The following is a 21813-nucleotide window of genomic DNA, read 5'->3' on the forward strand; positions in this document are numbered from 1 at the left end:
GCAAAACAGATTATCGCAACGCGAAATGGCTATCGCAACGAGAAAATCGCAATGCGAAATGAAAATCGCAACGAGAAAATCGCAATGCGATTTCATTTCGCATTGCGATTTTCTCGTTGCGATAGCCATTTTCGCGTTGCGATAGTCAAATGAATGTCTAATAAGTGATAACAACTGAACAGATCATAGCAATGTTCAAACTCAAGTTACTAATACATGCCTAACTGAAAATGTTAAAAGTGCACACATAAAATACACATAATGCAAGTTTTGTTAACATATATACTCCTTTTGGTTTGAAAATGTTTGGTTAAGTACCTAGAATTCAATAATTGTTAAAAGTTTATGCATGTTAATCCTTGTTGCCTTTTTCATTTCGCATTGCGATTCTATCGTTACGATTTGTATTTCGCATTGCGATGGTCAAATGATTGCCTTTCGCAACGCGATTCTAACTTTCGCAACGAGATAATACAGAATCGCAATGCGAGTTTCAAAGTTCGCAACAGGTTTTAGTTTCGCAAGCCAAATTTTTTGTGTATATATATACGCCAGCAGCAACACATAACCTAAATCCCTAAATCACAACTCATTCCATCTCCATCTATCACTCTCTCCGGCGACATCCGTTCCTATATCCAACGACATCCTTCCCCATCCGGCAACAGGTCTTAGTTTCGCATCTCGTTTGTTTAGTTACAACCATGAAATCATCTAATGTTGATCATGTTTGGATAGATTTGTGTTTTGGAGGGTCATGGGAGAATGTTCATGGTGTTTTACAACATATGCCTTTACCCATGAATCTTCAACTAAAACTGTCATTAAAGAAGTTAACTTATGAAACCCTAATGTTACGTGTTTCAAAGAAATTGAATTTAGAGCCCCTAGGTGGATTTAGGCTATCTTATCAGAGAAATGGTAAAGTTTATTTGTTAACCGACAATGAAGATGTTGAACGATTCATTGCTTACATTAATGTTTCAAGTGATGATGTTACATTGTATGTTGTTGAACCTAGAAGTAGTATTGTTGGGTCAGTAGCGGGTAGTAATCAACTAAGTGGGTCTCAAAACCCACAGCCTTTCTCTAATCCAAATCCAAATCAACTTTCAGCACCAAATTCCGGTTTTCGTATTGACCAATTAGACGATGATGAGCGAAGAGAAAAAATTGTGAGTACTAGTCAGTATTCGAAATTTGATCTTGGTCAATACCCGGACTTTGATATTGGTCAATACACGGATTTTGATGATGTTTCAGAAGAAGAAACAGACCCTGCGTGTAATGATTTTGATATTGGTCAATACCCGAATTTTGATGATGAAACACCCGTTGCCGAGGAAGATGTTGATGATAATGAGGAGAAAGTTACGACTGTGAATGAACATGTTGAACATCCATTCTGTAATTCATATAATCCTGAAGAAGAAAAAGAATAAGAAAAAGTCCCCGAAGAAAAGAAAATGCCACGGGAGTATAACTGGAATATGCCAGAATTACTTCAGTTACCGGAAGAAGAGTTGGCAAAGAAAGCAGTTGATTGTTACACAAAAGTTATTCGTATCAAGAAAGATGATTGTTTTGATACAAAGGAAGACTTGAAGATAGCTTTGTATACGAAATGTGTGGAAGATGGCTATCAACTAAAAGTTAACAAATCAAGCAAAGATCGTTTCGAAACAAGGTGTACGATTGACAAAAACTGTACGTGGCGTATGATTGCAAAGAGGATAAAAGATTGCGCAATGTTTCAAGTTAGGACTTTTATTGATAAACATACATGTTCAAGAACCCAAGTTTTTCCTCACCATAAACAGGCAAACAAAAAGGTGTTGGGTGGTTTTCTGGCTGAGTTAATATTTTTGAATGGCAGGGTATATCGGGGACATGAAATTATGACTGACATGAATGCTCGGTTCAAGATTAGTATATCATATTCTCAAGCTTGGAGAGCCAAATGTTATGCCTTGGAATTGTTGAGGGGGTCGCCAGAAGCATCGTTTGCCCAACTGCCGGCTTATTGTCACAATTTAAAGCTGAAAAATCCTGGGTCGGTAACTCATATCAAAACAGATAGAGATGGACGCTTTGAGTTGCTGTTTATCGCCATTGGTGCTGCGGTTAGTAAATCAATATAATTCTGTTGACTCATTTCTGTTAGTTACATGCATTTCACATTTAAATGATTATATTTCTTGTGTATATTATTTTGTAGATTCGTTCGTTTATTACTTGCATGCGCCCAGTTATTATAGTTGACGGAGCACATTTGAAAGGTCGATACCTTGGAGTAAACTTATTAGCAGTAGCCATGGATGCTAACAATGGGATATTGCCAATAGCTTACGGGGTTGGCAAATCTGAAACCTCTGATTCATGGACATGGTTTATGGGGCATCTTAGGGATTGCATATGTCCTATTAGCAATCTGACAATCATATCCGATAGGGCAAACTCAATTGACAACGCTGTTAGAAGGTGTTTCCCAGATGTTTTTCATGGACTTTGTGGTGTTCATTTGTATAGAAATCTAAAATCAAGGTCTGCTGGTATAAAAAAGCACAAATGGACATACTGGAAGGCTGTAAAGGCTTATCGGGAAGTGGATTTCAATAAGCATATAAACTATTTAAGACGTGTTTTGCCTCAGTGTGCTCAAACACTAGAAGATGTCGGGTTTGAAAGATGGTCAAGAGTACATCAACTTGGAGCAAGATATGGTTTCATGACGTCTAATAGTGCAGAATCAATTAACGCTCTAAGTCGTCATTCCCGGAAATTACCCATTACTATGTTAATGGAGTTTTTTCGAGCCTCTATTCAACAGTGGTACTACAAGAAAAGAAACCATGCAGGTATTATTTCTTTGAATTCGTAACTTATCATATATTTTACTAAGTATTATTTATTTAAATTTACAGGAACATTGGAACATCGTGTTACACCATGGACTGAAAAAAAGATAACGAAACGTGTTGTGAAGTCAACGTCATGGAGAGTTGAACCATGTTCAAACACTTTGTTTGAAGTACTGGATAATAACTTAAATGGGTTTGTCGATCTAATTGCAAAGACGTGTAGTTGTATGAAATGGCAAACATCTGGTTATCCGTGTGGCCATGTTATAAAAGTTGCTCTTCATCTAAACCAAGATGATTCAAGCGCATACGCTATGGATTGCTACACTACAGAAGTATATCGACAGACTTATGCCGAGATTGTCTACCCTATTTCACATACTTCTGAGTGGGACATACCAGATGACTTACAAACAGTTTTGCCACCAGCCATGGACAGAAGGCTACCTGGCCGACCAAAAAGTCACGATCGTATACCGTCTAAGGGTGAAGAGAAGAAGAGATCGACATGTAGTCGGTGCAAGGAAAGTGGTCATACAAGGTTGACATGTGGATCACCAGTGCCATCATAATCATCTTTTCCTCTACCAAAATATGGATCATCATCAAAATCCAAAGCTCATATGGTGTCAAGAAAAAGGCAATCAAAATCGCAATCATCTTTAAAATCCCAATCACAACTGGCTTAACCTTTTGGGACTGTTAACTTAGGTGATTTTTAAATGCAAACGTTGTATTATGTAGATTTTATGTGTGAACTTTTAACATTTTCAGTTAGGCATGTATTAGTAACTTGAGTTTGAAAATTGCTATGATCTGTTCCAGTTGTTATCACTTAATAGGCAATCATCTTAATGTCTATCGCAACGCGGAAATTACTATCGCAATGCGAAATGAAAATCGCAACGAGAGAATCGCAATGCGAAATGAAAATCGCAACGCTAATTTCGCAATGCGAAATGAAAATCGCAACGAGGGAATCGCAATGCGAAATGAAAATCGCAACGCGAATTTAATTTCGCGTTGCGATTTTCATTTTCGCGTTGCGATTCTCTCGTTGCGATTTTCATTTCGCATTGCGATAGTACTTTTTGCCTTCAACATAATGCAGATTGAAATCAACAAAATCAACCATTACATTTCAATCAATTAAACAAGCACAAATAAGAATTATGTTAACATCAATTAAACAAATCAACTTTTACAAATCACCTTTTACAAATCAATTAAACAATCAAAAATAAGCAATAATTATTAGAGAAAATAACACTTCTACTATTGAATCAACTTTTGCAGCCATACATCATTTTCACGCAGCTCACTTCTGAGATTAACCTACATAAACCAAACATTTGCTCAAACAACACTTTCTACACATCTAAAACCTACAAACAGCAAATTATTGAATTCTAGGTACTTAACCAAACATTTTCAAACCACAAGCCTATAAACATACCAATTGTTTATGGACATTTTTATAACGCGGATGCAGGTAGGCAGCGTCTCGTATATATCGATCTAGCCATATAATGTCGAAACCACAAGCCTACTGCAGCTCTATCTATACGGTGGGAGGTAGATACTTTATACTTCCTGTGATCAAACGGTCCAACGCCAAGCATACGAGAGGACCACAATCCCCTCTGGGTCCTTTCGTTTGTTGTGGTGCGGTCTCGTCTCTGCTAACTGTAATATTGAGCTTCTTTGGCTTCTTGTTTCCAGAACGAGTCCAATAATTTATCGCATCCAAGTATTTAGCCAAATAAGAGCTCCATCCCTTAATAATATCTCTTAAATCAGCCAATGATATGTAATTTATCATGTTGTCATATACTATTGCCTTAAGGGATGGGATCTGAAGCTCGACGAGAAGCCAATGGTTACGTTCCAAAACAGGGATAAACACCTGCAATCATAAGTAATAATTCATTCATTTGCGCACTTTTTATGAATACCTTTAAACTCAATCTAAAATAAACACTAACCTTATCGACCTCCCACCATGCAGGATAAAGTTTAGCTTGTCCATTGCCCAACGCAAATGATTCATCTCGTTGATTCTTCAAGTGAACGGCGTTAAAAGACGTCGGCATAATTGTATACCGTGTATTTCTTTTATTTTCCTTAAGTTTCCTAATTATTAGAAGACGTGACACCCACGCATCGATATTCTGTTTTACAAAAAAAGACATATATTAGTAACTTACATAAATTTACAAAAAAAAATAATCAAATGAAAATATAAGAAAAATATAAGACATACCCCTCCATCGAAATAGCCATTGTCTTCGACCCCTAATAATACGCCCCACCAAGACCGATCAAGCAACAAATAGATATCATCATTGAGCTTGCATATGTCAGTGAAACACCCCTGGCTTCGCTCATGTAGATAAAAATCAACTGCGGTCTTAGCCCAAAGGGTGTTATCCAGAATTGTGTCCGGTAGTTGTTTCCTCTCCTCTTCAGATACCGGTATGGTACTGGCCGGTAACTCATACGAGAGCCAACTTGAATCCATCATGTCTGGCACGTCAGAGGGTTTCTCAAGAATCCTACATATAACAACCATGTGAATCGGGCTCTTGAATGGTGGGAGGGACCTCTTCAACAATGACAGTGGCCTCTTGAACGGTGGGAGGGGACTCTCGAGGAATGATAGGGGCCTCTTCAACGATAGGAGTGGACTCTTGAGGGATGATAGGCGAGTCGGGCTTCTTCTTGTGGTGTCTTCGCACTATTGGGGTATACGGAGACTTAATAGCACGTGCACGCCGTCTGATGCGTGAACTCTGTCGTGCAAGAAAAACCCGACGTAAAGCATCCACCTTATCGGTCCGCTAAATAAAAATACAAATATCAGTAAATAAACAGACATGATATTTAAACAGTGAAAACAAAGATAAATATATTTCAAACTTTCAACCAAAAGACAAAACAAAGACAAATACTAACTTCACAGTGTTAAAGTAAAAAGTTTAGCAGTTTTGGCAGCAACCGAATAAATTTACTAAGCAATCTAAGTGAAATGGTTAATTTAAGTGAAATTACGAGTAAATTTATCATCAAGTTAAATATGGAAAATCTTAAACTTACCTCGTTGTGTAGAGTATGAACCTCATTCTGCAACGATACTACCATCTCACGTAGAGCGGCAACCTCACCACGTAAAGTAGACACCTCCACACGCCATGCACCATCGTTATCAAGTAGAGTACCGATCTCCTCACGCAAGGCATTGACCTCATCACGTAACTCCCTTGACTCATCCCGTGGAGGTGGAGAATAGGGAGATAGAAGTCGTGGCATCTTTTCCGGTCGCCTATCATGAGGTGATGGTGGAGAAGAGGCTCGATGATGTGACGAGATAGGTGATGGCTCTCGTTGTAGAGGTGTATAGTCGGGTCGATCAGGTGATGGCTCTAGGTGAGGTGATGGCTCTCGAAGTGGAGGAAGTGGAGGCTGCTCATCATTCGTGCCATCAAGAAAACGCTGACTAGCTTGCCACCAATCAGTGGCAAGCTCAGCCTCCGTGGGTGTCAGTCTCATTAATGGAATGTTGGCCTCCTAAAAATATAAAAACTCAAACAAAGTTAAACGTCTAATATTAATAACTTGTTTATATATGATAGTATTTGTGTTAACTTACATTATTTATTGTCGCATATGGTATTAAGTCTTCTCAATCCAACAGACGTTTCCTCTTCCAGGAAATAGCCCTAGGAATATCATTTGAAGTTTTTATTGCATATGTCTTCATGGCGGGAAAGGCCTCGAATATCGAAATCTACAAACAATATAATAACAAACATTAGTAATTGTTAAATAATTAATTATAATTTTGAAAACATTATATAGAAATTCTTACCTTAAAGGCCCAAACAAAGCCTGACAAAGTGTATTTCGACCCATCGCCCCGCAAACTTTTGCGGTCATCAAAGGCAGACGACAACTTAGTCCAGGTAGCTTTCCATATATACGAACCCCACGGAAACAAATTCCATGCATTTAGGTCCTCTACCAATAATATTAGCTCCTGAGGAATAGGTTGTCTGGCCTCTTTACCTAAAAAGCCGGCATACAAAAGTAGTAGAAGGCATACTCGGACAACATCGACGTCATTCATCCGAGTAAAACCATCTTTCTTATTAAACAATTTCTTCATGTCGTCGACGTGTAAGTTCGGCTTCTCTATTGACTCATCAGGAAAAACCCTGGATAACCATGATGGGCGGGTGATATGACGAGTGTACCGGCCTACATCATCGTGTCCGAATCGTAGACCAGTGATTAAGCAGAACTCCTTCCGCCCAAAACAAGTATACGCCGGTGGAAAATGAAACCATATCTCTTCCTCACCACGTTGTATACTGTCGGGTAGATCGCTAGTCATGGTCTGAAGCCACAAATGGGTCAAACTAGCATCTCCACCCGGATACTGTACTCTCAGCCATGGCCCGAAGCAGGTTTCTTCAAACAATTTTCTTTGTGCAGGTGAAAGCTTCGAAGCAATTGTAGTGGCTAGGCTAACTTTATTCCTTAATGTCAATGAAGCCGAAAAAAATTTCTACAAAAAAACAATAAACATACCAAGTTAGATATACCAAAAATTACACTGTCAAGATATACCAAAAACAAAACAATAAACATAAATAGTAGTTTATTCTTGAAACTAAAATTTGCAACACTGTTTTTGTCTTTTGGTTGAAATGAAAATCGCAACGAGATAATGAGAATCGCAACGCGGAAATGACTATTGCAACGAGAGAATCGTAACGCGAAATGACTATCACGACCAGACAATCGCAACGCGAAATGAAAATCGCAACCGCGAAATAAAAATCGCAACGCGAAATAAAATTCGCAATGCGATTTTTGTTTCGCGTTGCGTTTTTTATTTCGCGTTGCGATAGTTATTTCCGCGTTGCGATTTTCATTCTCGAAACTATTCTTCTTCTGCATTACTTCAACCAAAAGACAAAGCAAAGACAAATACTAACTTCACAGGCTAAACAGTTTAGCAGTATTGGCAGCAATCGAATGAATTTAATAAGAAATCTAAGTGAAATGGTTAATCTATTATTGAAATTACCAGTAAACTTATCATCAATCTCAATATGAAAAACCTAAAATAATGCAAAAATTTCAAAATAAAAAAATAAAAAAACTAACCCTCGGAGGTTGATTTTCCATTTCTGAATGATTGTGAGGGATTTTTGACTGTGAATGGTTGTGAGGGATTTCGTCGGCGATGGGGACGGAAATCTTCGGAGATGGGGACGGATTTCGCCGTAGAGAGTGAGAGATGGAGATGGGACTGAGTGTTTTGTTTTTGGGTTTGAGGTTATGAGTTGCGATTACTGTGGACGGTTCAGTTTCCGATTTATTAAGAAAAAATTCGTGTTTGGAATTTGAAAAAAAAAAATACGCGTTAATACGAATGGCGCTATGTAAATCGCGTTGCGAAAGTCAGAATCGCGTTGCGAAAGTCAGTATCTCGTTGCGATTTTGTATTATCGCATTGCGATAGTCAGTATCGCATTGCGATAGTCAGTATCGCATTGCGATTTTCCCAATTCGCGTTGCGATTTACTTATTCGCATTGCGAATTGGGAAAATCGCAACGACATTGTATACCATCGCAACGCGAAATGCAACGTGAATTTGCGATAATGGAGATCGCGTTGCGAATTAGCGATCGCATTGCGATTTTGTTGGTCATTTTGGCAAATCCGGAAAAAAGTTGGTTAAAATCGTATATTATATGAGATTTTTGGTCACCGAGGTTATTTTCTCTATTTTTTATTATATTTTTTTTATTTTTATAATTAAATTCTTTTATTTTCTTCAAATTTATTTTTATATTTAAAATTGAGTCCTCAAATTTGTGTATTCACACTTTTTATCTTTATAATTAGAACCATTATTTTTTTTAATCCTAATTATTTATATTTATAATTGATGACCTTAATTTTTTTTTCAATCTCACTTTTTACCTTTAAAATTAAGATCCCTATTTTTTAATTCACCTTTTACTTTTAAAATTGAGACCCCTAATTTTTTTAATCATATTTTTTACTTTTATAATTTAATCCCTTAATTTAATTATTTTTCTATGATTTATTAATGTAATTTTAAATTAATTGTTTAAAGTAATATAATCTATTTTCATTTTATAAGAGTCTATTTTCTAGTTTCGCTCGGGCCCCGAAAATATAGGAGACGACTCTGCATTAAATGATTGTAGTACCTCTTTAAATAATTTCCAAAATCAGATTACTAAAATGCCTAGTAATGTATGATCAACTCATGAAGCAAAGTAGGTTTTGCATTAGTTGCTCTCCACCAAGGAATATAGCCCGTCAGTGTTTCTCTCATCGGATATCGCATTACATTGCTTGACATCTAAAATACACAATTCATGTAGGGTGACGATATACGGTGGCTGCCGGATCGATATCCTTGACGCCGACCACCTGTATCATGGCGCAATTTAAGTAATAATATCCGACTTTGGGCACCAGCTTTGCTTTTGCTGCTGGTTTTGTCTACACATCTTCCTTGACGCTAAATTCACAATTTCACTCACCTCCTTTAATGCCCCCAGTCAGTTGCCTTCAATGCACCCCCAACTTCCTCCTTTATTCCAACCTCCACTCCATTAACTATCCCCCATTTAACCTCTCCATAATTCACTCTTTTTTAAACTCTTTTCAACAAGTCTTTCAATACCTCAATAATCCTTCTCCTCAAGTTTTCTTTCTTTGTTTTGAAACCAAGGGAGAAAGAGAGAGGGGTTAACATTGATGGAGTTGGGAGAAATTTGAAGGTGCTAGAGAGTTCAAGGAGAATTAGATACTGCGATGGATTGTTAAGGTTTATGGGGTTAATCCTTACGTTGGTAGCAGCAATTTTGACGGGCCTGGACAAGGAAACAAAGATTATTCCTATAAGTATCACAAAGACCTTGCCCAATTTGCATGGCCTCGTGACTGCTAAGTGGCACTACATGTCTTCCTTTGTGTGAGTTTTCTTAGTTTCAGTTCCATTGGTCAAGAGTATGCATGTATATATGTCTTGCTTACGTAGATACTCACCTGAATATCTTTTTGTTAGGTATTTCCTCATATCAAACGCGATAGCGTTTTCATATGCAGCAGCATATCTGGTAGCATCAATGGCGGTTCGGACATCGAAAGACAAGACAGGAATAGTTCTGGTGGTTCTAGACATGACCATAATGGGGTTGCTCTTGTCTGCTAACGGGGCAGAAATTGCTGTTGGGGTGTTAGGCCAATATGGAAACTCGCATGTGCAGTGGAGGAGGGTATGCAATATGTTCGGCGGGTTCTGTCACCAAATGACCGTTGTTATAATCTTATCTTTGGTTGCATCATTGATTTTCTTTTGGCTGGCAGCTGTGGCCATTCTCAACCTTCACAAGAAATCAAGGTAGATGATGGGAATGAAGAAGGTGGATGGGGAACCGTTGGTGGCATTAATGTCTACTATCTATTTGTAGCTTTAGCTTTAGCAGGAAAAAAAAATTTGGATCAGAGTAGTACATGCATAATTTAATTAGCTTTTGGATGGTGTTAAATTTGAAGCTCGCCCGGTTGGTGTGTATCTAATTTGTCTTTACAGCGAACAATGAATATTCTAGTTGCAAATCTAGAATTAAGGTTTGGTTATATCAACATAGGAACAATGTGCCTGGTAGTCCTATGGTTAAAGGCAGCCAAAATACAGATGAACGCCATTTTCAAAAGCAAAATCAGACAGATAAAAAAACTAGAGGTATAGTTGTGAAAAACTATATCTTTTTTCCAGTAACAAGTTGAATCCTATAAGGAGCATGTTTGTGGATTAAAGAATAATGCACCCGCATCGATTCAGCTTCTGCATGTCCTCTTTGCTCTTTACTGCAGTTCATCAAAAGACAACAACAGTGATGAAAACAAAGAAATGTTGTGCTTTCAAGAAAGAGAAGTCGACGAACCTGTCCTGCGTTTTGATTTAGAAGGCTGCAGTAGCACGTGCATGGTGATAACATCATCAGGGAGGTCACCGATTGTTATGGTGCAATCAGCCAGGGTTTGGTTGTTTTCCAGAACTTTACCAGCATGTATGAGTTTCAAATCGTTTATTGATTTTGGTGTGATTGTATTGCCTGAAAATATTCCATTACCAACTCGATCTTTTTATTTTCATATAAAATTGATGAACACTCGAAAATTTTATATTAATGATCAGAGAGTTTAAAACTTTTAAAAGGGGCGATCGTCCCTTCAGCTCCCCTCGATACATCTCTTATATTTAATATAATTACATAAATCAAGTAGGAGCAAGTTAAGAGGAGAAAACAAGTAAAGAGAAAGAATATAACCTTGGGGCCACTCAGCAACAATCTTTTGCTTGAGAGTTGAAACAGTCATAGACGACTTGTAAGTACCGTGTGCTATATCTTTCCCGTCATACAAGCGGAATCTAAGCTCAATAAACTCCTCGCCCTCAGCCATACTACAACTTATTGCTCTCCGTTCCCTAGCTTGCAGTACGTGGAAGTGGAATGTCATTCAAAATTATAGTTTTGCTGGAACTAATGGAACAATATAATTATTAGTAAATTTCAGAAATACTCTACATATCATCATTGGTGGATTCAGAAATATTATTGGTAGTAGACACAAATAAATAATAACACAAAATTTTTAAATAAGGTGGACATAAATAAAATTTCAGGGTAGACAATATCAATAAAATAAATAATTAACTGAAAAAAATTCGAATTTTAAGGTGGACACATGTACTTCCTCATAAAGTTGTGGATCCGCCGCTAGATATCATGCATTTCAAATATAAGAAGAGGAACATTTAGAATTATACGTACATACTTGTTGAATTAGAACACAGAAAATGAACAAACTCAGATTTCATTCTCTGCAGATTGTTTCACATACTGACGGTGAAGAAACACATACACCAATTCAGATTGTATTATATTAAACAAACCTCATTTAATATTCTCTGAGAAACTTGACTATAATTAATGCATGAAAATCAACTTCCAGAATCTTGCCAACAGAGTGAAACTTCATGACCTGATAACCGATAAGCTTCCTCGTGAACATAGCTAACTAGCTCTCAACCAATGTTCCTTTGTCAAAATCCAGAAACTGAACCTCAAGAACTAGACATATATGGTAATAATAACATCTTAATATTATGTTAGATTCAGATTCCAGAACAAAAGTAACATTAAAAAACAACATTTCCATGAAATACCTAATTAAATAACACGAAAAAGAATATGAAAACAAGTGGAATTTTATCAAACCTAATCCAGATTAATTTAAGATTTCTTATTTTACGTCAATCTTTTCCTTTTTTTTATATATAAATTCATATGATGAACACAAAAATCATCGTCTCTCTGATTATTTTTCCTTCATTTTTTTCTTACTAACTATATGAAACATTAGAGATTAGGAAAATAAAAGAAAATGATAAAATATAGGGAAAATAAAAGAAAAATACAAAACTACCTGATCAGAAAGCCATTGATGGAAAAATCAGTGAGGAAATTGAATCAAGAAATAATAAAGAAAAAAAAATTTTTTTTTCCAGTGCCATGTCGTTGTTCGATATTAGAAAAAAAAATGAAAATAAATGTCGACCTTTCAGTTCATTGTTTGATAGTTAAAAACAATTTTGTTTTCCCGAAATTCTGTGATAAGTTGCCAAAATCAAAATAGATAGAGACAGGGAGCGAAGCTCCTGAAAGTTTCCCACTCTCAGCTTCCCACGTGAAATCAAATGATATGGTGGAATGACTAAAGCACCCCTAAACCTACACGTGGCGTTTTACGGGTGATTTTTCGTATAATTAAAGTAATTAGAAACTAATAGAGACAAAGGAGGAGGTTGTTGCTTTGAACAAAATGGGATTAAGAGGTCGTTGCTGATAATTACTACTTTGCTCCTAATATGATATTATTTCATTAAAAAATAAATTTTATAAAATAATTTATAAAAATATTTTTTTTAGAAAACTGAATATTTTATGATGTTTGGATGGTTGTAAAATATTTTCTTTACTTAATATTCTTTTAAAAATATTTTCAAAAGTTGCTTTCAGTGAAATAAATACACATTAATAAATATTTTAATTTAATTAATTTTATTATTATAAAATTATATTTAGAAAAGTTTTTGAACATGTATTATAATATTTGAATTTTATAAATGTATCAAATTAAAATTTAATGTCATTTAAGTTGATTGTGTCAAGGACAAAATCATGATACCGATTCAAGGAGATAAAATATAACTAATCAAAGAAAATTAAATATAATTAATCATAAAAATAAAAAAAGAATATCAAAATAAACTAAAACTAAGAATTCTAATATAATATTTACTCATATAAATTTTTAATAATAAAAAAATAGAAGGAACACTGACCAGAGATGAAGCTCTTGATTGTGTCATAAATACATAGTTATTTTTATTGATTATAACCGTGATGTTTTTTCATTGATATTTTTAACATCATCTTATGGATTTATTATAAAATAAGTGCTCATTTTCTAATTTATTTAATTTTTGGATAATTCTTTTTTATTATCCGAGAAAAGTAGAAAGTTTGCTACATAAACCACCAACTTAATAATAATTAACCATTATTACAGCAGAAAATGAACAACAGAAAATACCAACTTAGGAAATACCCCACTTTTCACAGAGATAAACGTTCATAGGATCAACCATGCTGATATTCCATCTTCTAAGCCGAATTTGCACTGTCTCCTTGATGTCTTGCAACATATCATCCACCAACTGAGCCTTACCCTCAAAATGCTTGCAGTTCCTCTCTTTCTAAACTCCATACACATGACTAACCCAAGCAAGCTTAAGTACCATTACAAGGAGAGATTTCCCCTTAAAGCAGCAGAGAGCCCAAGCCAACTCCTTGTCCCAGCAACTAACCCTGCGAGAAATACAACACCAAGCTAGCACAACACCCCACAACTCCCTCGCAAAGCCACAAACAAAGAACAAGTGATCTCTAATCTCAGCCTCAACACCACATATCACACACATATCATTTTCGATGCTCAATCCCATCCTCAAGAGCCTCACCCTGGTAAGGAGCCTATTTAATATGGCCATCCAAACAATAATATTGTGCTTGGGAAATCGACATGAAAGCCAAACAAGACTGTGCCAAGGGACCTTAGAGAGCTTAACCCTTAAATCCTCCCAAATCCAACTAGCTTTAAGAGTATTATTATCCAAACCAGTAAACATATGGGAAACTGTAGGCCTTAACTTTAAAATTCTCCTAAAGCTCCGCCTTGCATTGACGGGAAGATCTATCTGCCAAAAGTTTGCATTCTTGATTACATACGCACGAATCTACCCCACGCAAATGGATCCCTCTCCAGCCAAAATGCTTTTAATCAGTTGCACAATACAAGCTCCATTCTAGCCACTAATATATTTCACTCCCAGCCCCCTTCAGATCTCAAAAGGTAGACCTGTCTCCAGCTGAATCGAGCACCACTAGCAGGCATATCGGAACCTTTCTAGAAAAATGAGAGCACAACTGCTCAATCTTTCTAATAGTCGATTGAGAAAATTTAGTTGCTTACACCAGTAATTGGTTATGCTAAACAACACATCTTGAATAAGTTGTAACCTTCCAGCGAAACAAAGATGACAGTTATCCCAAAGGCTCAACTTTCACTTAATCTTTTCAATGAGACTAAGACAATCATTCTCATAGAGCTTTCTAGTAACCAATGGAACACCTAAATACCTCATAGGGAGCTTACCCAATTAAAAACTAATAAACGCCCTTATAACATCGCTTTGATCAGCAGAGACGCCAGCCATAAAAAAATCACACTTACTAGCATTTAATCGCAAGCCAGACATAGAATGAAATTTATCTACCATACACTGCACCCCAATAATAGAATCAATAGTACCCTTGCAAAAGATGAGCATATAATCTGCAAAATATAAATGGGTGAGACCAATCTTTTTACATTTATGATGGAACTTAAAAATCCCTTTAGCATCAACTACATTGAGCATACAAGACAAGATGTTCATAGCAAAGACAAAAATATAAGGCGAGAGTGGATCCACGTGTACCCTTAAAATAACCAACAAGACTACCATTAAACACCATAGAATATCTAGGATTTGTAAAACTTGCCTAAATCCATCTAATGAATTTCTCAGGCAAACCCAATACACGCAAAATGGCTCATACAAACTTCCAATTTAGAGATTCAAAAGCCTTCTGGAGATCAATTTTCAAAGCACATCTCGAGAAAATATTTTTCCTAGCATATCCCCTGACAATCTCTTGAGAAGGCAGTGTATTATCCATTATTCTACACCCCTTCACAAAAGCAATCTGATTCAAAGTAATCATCCTATGGAAAACAACAAACAATAACAGTCTTGTATATCACCAAATAAGAAGAGATAGGCAAAAAATCCTTAACCATACCCGGGTTAGGGAAGAATAGAAGAATCATCAAAGCAATACCTGATAGCAGCCTTAAAATCATCTCCCACTATAGACCAATCCATTTTGAGGAAAGAAGAATTGTACCTATTTGGCCCAAGAGACTTATCATTCCCTGTCCCCAAATGGCCTCCTTAATCTCAACATCAGAAATATCCCTACATAAAGAGTCAACAGATCCCAGAGGCAAGGAGTAATGAATGGGTTCTTTTAACAAACTAACATCACAACCCTTCACACATTGATCAACCAAGCTCAACTGATTCTTGAAGAAATCCACTACCTCATTAGACATGCTATCGAAATAATCTAGCCTAGTTTCATTCTTATCATAAAGAACTCGAATGATGCTACTTTTATTTTTACTAATCACCATATAATGAAAAAATTGTGTCCCTTGGTCTCTATCTCTTAGCCAATTCACCTTAGCCTTTTGTTTATAAAAAAGTAACTCAACATCCTCCAAAATTTTCAGTTAAGAGAAGAAATCTGAGGAGATTTTGAAGAGTATGTTTTCTGATTGGGATTTCTGCTGCAATTACAGTCATGCTGTTAATGGTCGAATTTGGGTTATTTGGCAAAAGAGTTTGAACTTTTATGCTTGTTTTGTGTATGATCAAAGTATTTTCATTAAGGGTTCTTTTGGTGGTAAGGATGTTTGGATCACTGTGGTGTGTGGCTCAAATGAAGGTTGTGCTCGTAAGCAAATTTGGAATCAGTCGCGTTCTTTGGAAACTGTTGTGGTTCTCTACATTGGTTGATAGGGGTGACTTCAATGCCATCTTAGCTTTTGCTAAGAACTCGTATCTTGTTTGTGCTAGTGTGAGTGCTAATATTCATGATTTTCAAGACTGTATGGAGGATTTAAGCCTTTTTGATCATCCGTTTACGGGTCCTTTTTTCACTTGGTCAAATAAGCACCAGGAGACTTATTTGGCTCAAAAACTTGACCATGTCCTTGTGAATTCTACATGGCTTGGAGTGTTTGATTCAGTTGTGGAATTACAAGCTCCATGTGATTCATATCATTGTCATGCATTAGTTTGGCTACACAAAGATGCCCTTGTGACCAGACCTAAACCGTTTAAGTTCTTCAACTTTTGGGTGCTTCATCCGAATTTCTAAACCATTGTTAAAGAGTCTTGGCAGATTCTAGTGTTGGGTAATTTGGCTCAGGTTTTGTTTCAAAAGCTTTAACAGTTGAAAATCAGTCTCAAGGAGCTTAATAGGACTCAACTTAGTGATATCTCATGTTAGGTTAAGCATAATAGGGAGGAGTTAGCTAGAATTCAGTTGGCTAACTTGGATTCTGATTTAGCTGGCAATAATATTGATGTTGAATTACAGGTACGTTTTCTAATTTTAACCTATATATTTTAGATATTTTTTATTAATAATTTATTTTTGGTTAAACTACTCCAATGATCACTAATGTTTGGGTAAGTTTTCGTTTTCACTACTGACGTTTCAAAAGTTACAAATCGGTTACTAATATTATCGTTTGTTACAAATTGGTCACTCGCTGTTAACAGGCGTGACAAAAAACACACGTAGCCTATTAACTATTGTTAACATGCTTACCTGGATGGTATAGTTACACAAATAGTCCATGTTATTTATATATTATTTAAATTTGATCCTAGTTTTAATAAATTAATATATATATATATATATTTAATTCTTATAAATAATGATATATTTTTAAAAAAAGGAAACCAAAAATTTAAAATTAGTTATAAAAACAAAAAAAATTAATGTTTTTTAATGTTAGGGTAAACTAATAAAAACAAAAAATTAACGTTTTTTTTAATAAAATTAACATTTTCACTCCTTTTTTGAATAAGAGATTTGAGATACTAAAATCTAATAGGGTCATAGATTTAATATATAAAAACTTATTAAAAAGTTTAATTTGATATGTACATTGATTTGAACTTGGATTAATTAATTTAAAAAATACTTATTTAAACCTTTTTTTATTATTTTAGAGAACATTTATTGAAAACAAAGAAAAAAACTTTTATTGTTTTATAATTTAATGTATTTTCATTTGCAATTTCTAAAAATCATGTCCATAACTAAACATGTTTTTCCTGATATTTTTATTTTTTAAGAAAAACAAAAAGGAAATGATATTTGTTTTCCAAACCAAACAAAACCGTAATAATTTATAAGTCATGCATTTGTGTGCAGCTCATAATTGTTGAAGTCTTTCTCATCATGAGACTTTTAATACGCTGAAATTCATTCGGTCTACATTGGCCTCCTTGGGACCGATAATTAATGCGAAAATTTTCATACATTTATAATTCTTGGTCTATAGAATTTTCTAAATAATTATGAGATAATATATGTTTAAATATAAATTTTAAATATTTTACATTAAATGTTCATACATTATTGTATTATTGATGTTCGAACTCGAACTTTAAAGAATAATTTCTTTAACACCGAGATATTTTGGGTTGCGTATATGAAAAATATTGATTAATTATGTACAATATGTTTAATTTAAGGAAACATGTATTCGAGACGGTCAAATATCTGATCATTATTTTACATGAAAATACAAAGTAAATTCTTTATTACTAATTACTATATATATTCGAGAAATAGTTGTCTTTGGACCCTCAAAGAAACAGACTAACAAATCATACCACTGTTTTATACATACATTAAGAGCAATGAAATATTCTCCTGAATTTTCACTCCAATGCCTTCAATTCATGGTTATGGTTCTTTCGATTTCGTTCACCTGCACCGCAGCCGGCCGACTAGACATTCCGAGGCTTAGTCCGACAAGAGGAACACTCATAGAAAATCTCGAACTTCAATCATCTGCAGCAGTTTCAGATGATCTCCAAACCTTTTATTAACCTCAAACACTTGATCACTTCAACTACCAGCCTCAAAGCTACGCCACTTTTCAGCAAAGATGCGTGATGAATTTCAAGCATTGGGGTGGAGCAAACGACAGTGCCCCGATTTTAGCCTATCTCAGAGCAGAAGCGCCACTCGACAGTGATCTTACCGTAATCGGTTTCCTCAATGATAATGCCATCCGCACCGATATTATGGAAAATCTCACAAAAATAGTAATATATTTTCATTCAGCACCGATATTATAGAAAATCGATACCCTTTGGATCAAGAGAAGAAGCCTTTAAAAATGCAAGCACTCTGGGGTATTTCAACTGTGCACAAGCTATAGCAGACTATGTGGAAATCATCATGCACATCAAGAAGAAACTCAATGCTTTCTATTCTCCGGTGATCGTCATCGGAGGATCATATAGAGGAAGTAAGTTAGAATAATTAGATTGTATAATACGTTAACTAACACTAACTAAACATTTTTCTTTCTTTAATTCAAATGAAACCAGCGCTTGCTTCATGGCTTCGACGTAGTGCTAAAATTTAATTTAAAAAATTAATTTTAAAAGATTTTATGCACCGAGTGAAAAAAAATTCTTCACAAACAATATTTTAATATTAGTATTTATTTAAAAAAATAAAAAAAAAGTTTGGGGAAGAAAAAATGTTAATTTTATTTTAAAAAACGTTATTTTTTTGTTTTTATTAGTTTACCCTAACATTAAAAAAACGTTAATTTTTTTTATTTTTATAACTAATTTTAAATTTTTGATTTCCTTTTTTTAAAAATATATCATTATTTATCAGAATTAAAAATAAATAAATTTCAATTTATTAAAACTAGGATCAAATTGAAAGAATATATAAATAACATAGACTATTTGTGTAATTATACCATCAAGGTAAGCAGTTAACAGGCCACGTGTGTTTTCCGTCACGCCTGTTAACGGTGAGTGACCAATTTGTAACAAACGATAACGTTACTGACCGATTTGTAATTTTTGAAACATCAGTGGTGGAAACTAAAACTTACCAAAACATTAATTACCATTGGGGTAGTTTACCATTTATTTTTATGTCTAAAATTTTATAAGTTCATCCTAAAATAAAAATTATATAATTCGAATACTTATTTTATAATATAAAATATATTTTAACATGTGCCATTCTTAGAGTATAATTGATATTATAACTAGATTCTCGTAATATTTATTAAAAAGTAATATATGATTCTTCACATTTGAAAGGAATAAACATTGAACATTAATTTGACATAAAAAATTATTTAATTTTAACTTGTCCATAGTATCAAATGACCATCCTTGAAAAGATATCAATAAATATATGCTTGAAAGAACTCCATTTGTGCATTCTTTGGTAATGGAGAATAAATGCCGATATTCAAGATGGTTTTCATAAATTATGAACTTTATTTTAAATTAATCTCTAAATTTTTAAAAGATTTAATTTCATCTATTATAACTATTGTTTTAAATTGGTATTTAATTTTTTAAACATTCTAATTTCATTTTCAAACCATGACCCTCATTCTAAACTGGTCCCAAAATTTTTGAACATTCTAACCTTATCCCCAAACCTTTAAACATTCTAATTTTATCATAAACTACCTATATATACTAATAACGTCATGTATATCTTCCAACTCTTAAAAATGTTAGAAATCAAACTCAACTTTGCAACCATATGTCGGCAAGAAGAATGTAGAAGCATATGAATTACTTAGCAACAAAAAACTTTGAAAAGTCCAGGGGCGGACCCAGGACAAAAATTCAGGGGTTGCACAAAAAAATTCTTATAAATTTTTTTAGGGGTTGCACAATATTAAAGGTGACACTTGTATTAATTAAAAAAATAGAAAAAATTAACACTAAGTAGACAATTTTGTTGTATACATTTTTTTTCTATAAGAATTTAACTGAAATATAGGGATTCTACCTAAAAATCACAAAATATATATATAAAAATACTAAAATAATAACATTTGATCAATGTTCCTCACAATTTGAGGGGTTGCCCGTGCTACCCCTGGCAACCCCTGGGTCCGCCCCTGGAAAAGTCAAAGGCGGTAAAATGGTGACAACTAGCAATATGGAAACATGGCAGCAACAACACTTTGAAATACTTAATTATTGAGAAAAGGTTAAGGTGGCAAAAACTAGAAGATTCTTGATTAATGAAGCATGATCTTGGATTACTTAAGAACTAAGCATGGAAAACAAACATGTGACAATTGATGATGGAAGGGAATTTATTAAGACAAGGAACTCCATGTGGCAATACAACAAGAATTTGGAAATGCCTAGATCTTTCATTAAGGAGGTTTAATTACCCTTATAAATATATAATGTATGTGAGTGATATGAACACAAGTGAGAAAAATGAAGGCTTAGAAAAGCTAGAATGAAAAATAGCTTAGCAAAGCTATTAAAGAGAGAGGATGAAGCTTAGCAAAGCTTATGATTATGATTAAAAGCTTAGAAAAGTTAGAGATAATTGAGTAAAGCTTAGCAAAGCTTAAAATAACGAGGTTGTGTTAGTAAACAAACCACAACTAGTGTTGAGTGTCGTAGTATTGTAATATTGAGGTAGTGTCGTTGTAACGTATTTTGTTTCATATGAATAGTAATTTCAAGCTGTAAAATTATTGAGTGCCCACCTACGCTTCCATCAAGTGGTATCAGAGCTTGCTTCGAGTTTAACGTGGTGGAGAAGATGACCAACATGATTCATCCTCAAATCCCGAAATTGACAAAGACGAATTATGGCAATTGGAGCATTCAAATGAAGGCGTTACTAGGCTCCCAAGATTGTTGGGATATCATCGAGGATGGTTGCACCGAGCCTGAAAATACAACAGCATAAGCAGTCCTGACCAATGAAGATAAGAAAGTATTGAAGGAATCTTGGAAAAAAAGATAAAAGAGTGTTGTTCTCTATTTTTCAAGGAGTAGATGAATATACCTTTAAAAAAATTTCTGATGCGAAGACCGCAAAACAAGCGTGAGAGATTTTGCAAAAATCTCTACAAGCTGCAGAAAAAGTAAAGAAGAATACATAGCCGCAACAGCGTGCACTTGCCAAGAAATAAGAATCGATTGGAGATGACAAGTGGAGAAAACTTGTAATGGAAAGTCGAGTTTGAGGGGGGGGTGTTAGAAATCAAACTTAAATTTGCAACCATATGTCGGCAAGAAGAATGTAGAAGCATATGAATTACATAGCAACAAAAAACTTTGAAAAATCAAAGGCGGTAGAATGGTGACAACTAGCAATATGGAAACATGGCAGCAACAACACTTTGAAATACTTAATTATTAAGCAAAGGTTAAGGTGGCAAAAGCTAGAAGATTCTTGATTAATGAAGCATGATCTTGAATTACTTAAGAACTAAGCATGGAAAATAAACATGTAACAATTGATGATGGAAGGGAATTTCATTAAGGCAAGGAACTCCATGTGGCAATACAACAAGAATTTGGAAATACCTAGATCTTTCATTAAGGAGGTTTAATT

The 21813-nt window shown here is 34.8% G+C and overlaps 1 protein-coding gene and 1 long non-coding RNA gene across 2 annotated transcripts; one reads left to right on the top strand and one right to left on the bottom strand.

Annotated features, from left to right (window-relative positions):
* Positions 1-1011: 1011 nt before the first annotated feature.
* On the top strand, positions 1012-18403 carry LOC120143707. Its single transcript, XR_005517972.1, has 3 exons — positions 1012-1023; positions 1537-1538; positions 18042-18403. It is a non-coding gene; the product is annotated as an uncharacterized LOC120143707 (long non-coding RNA).
* On the bottom strand, positions 10568-12012 carry LOC120143706 (membrane-anchored ubiquitin-fold protein 3-like). Its single transcript, XM_039157956.1, has 5 exons — positions 11874-12012; positions 11248-11405; positions 10861-11031; positions 10636-10783; positions 10568-10604 (listed from the first exon to the last, which is right to left on the bottom strand). The coding sequence occupies exons 1-4, from the start codon at positions 11876-11878 to the stop codon at positions 10728-10730; spliced, it is 390 nt and encodes a 129-aa protein (XP_039013887.1). The 5' UTR covers positions 11879-12012; the 3' UTR covers positions 10568-10604; positions 10636-10727.
* Positions 18404-21813: the final 3410 nt, after the last annotated feature.

This window comes from Hibiscus syriacus, unplaced genomic scaffold (assembly GCF_006381635.1).
Source record: "Hibiscus syriacus cultivar Baekdansim isolate YM2019G1 unplaced genomic scaffold, ASM638163v2 tig00110863_pilon, whole genome shotgun sequence".
Classification (NCBI taxonomy): Eukaryota; Viridiplantae; Streptophyta; class Magnoliopsida; order Malvales; family Malvaceae; genus Hibiscus; species Hibiscus syriacus.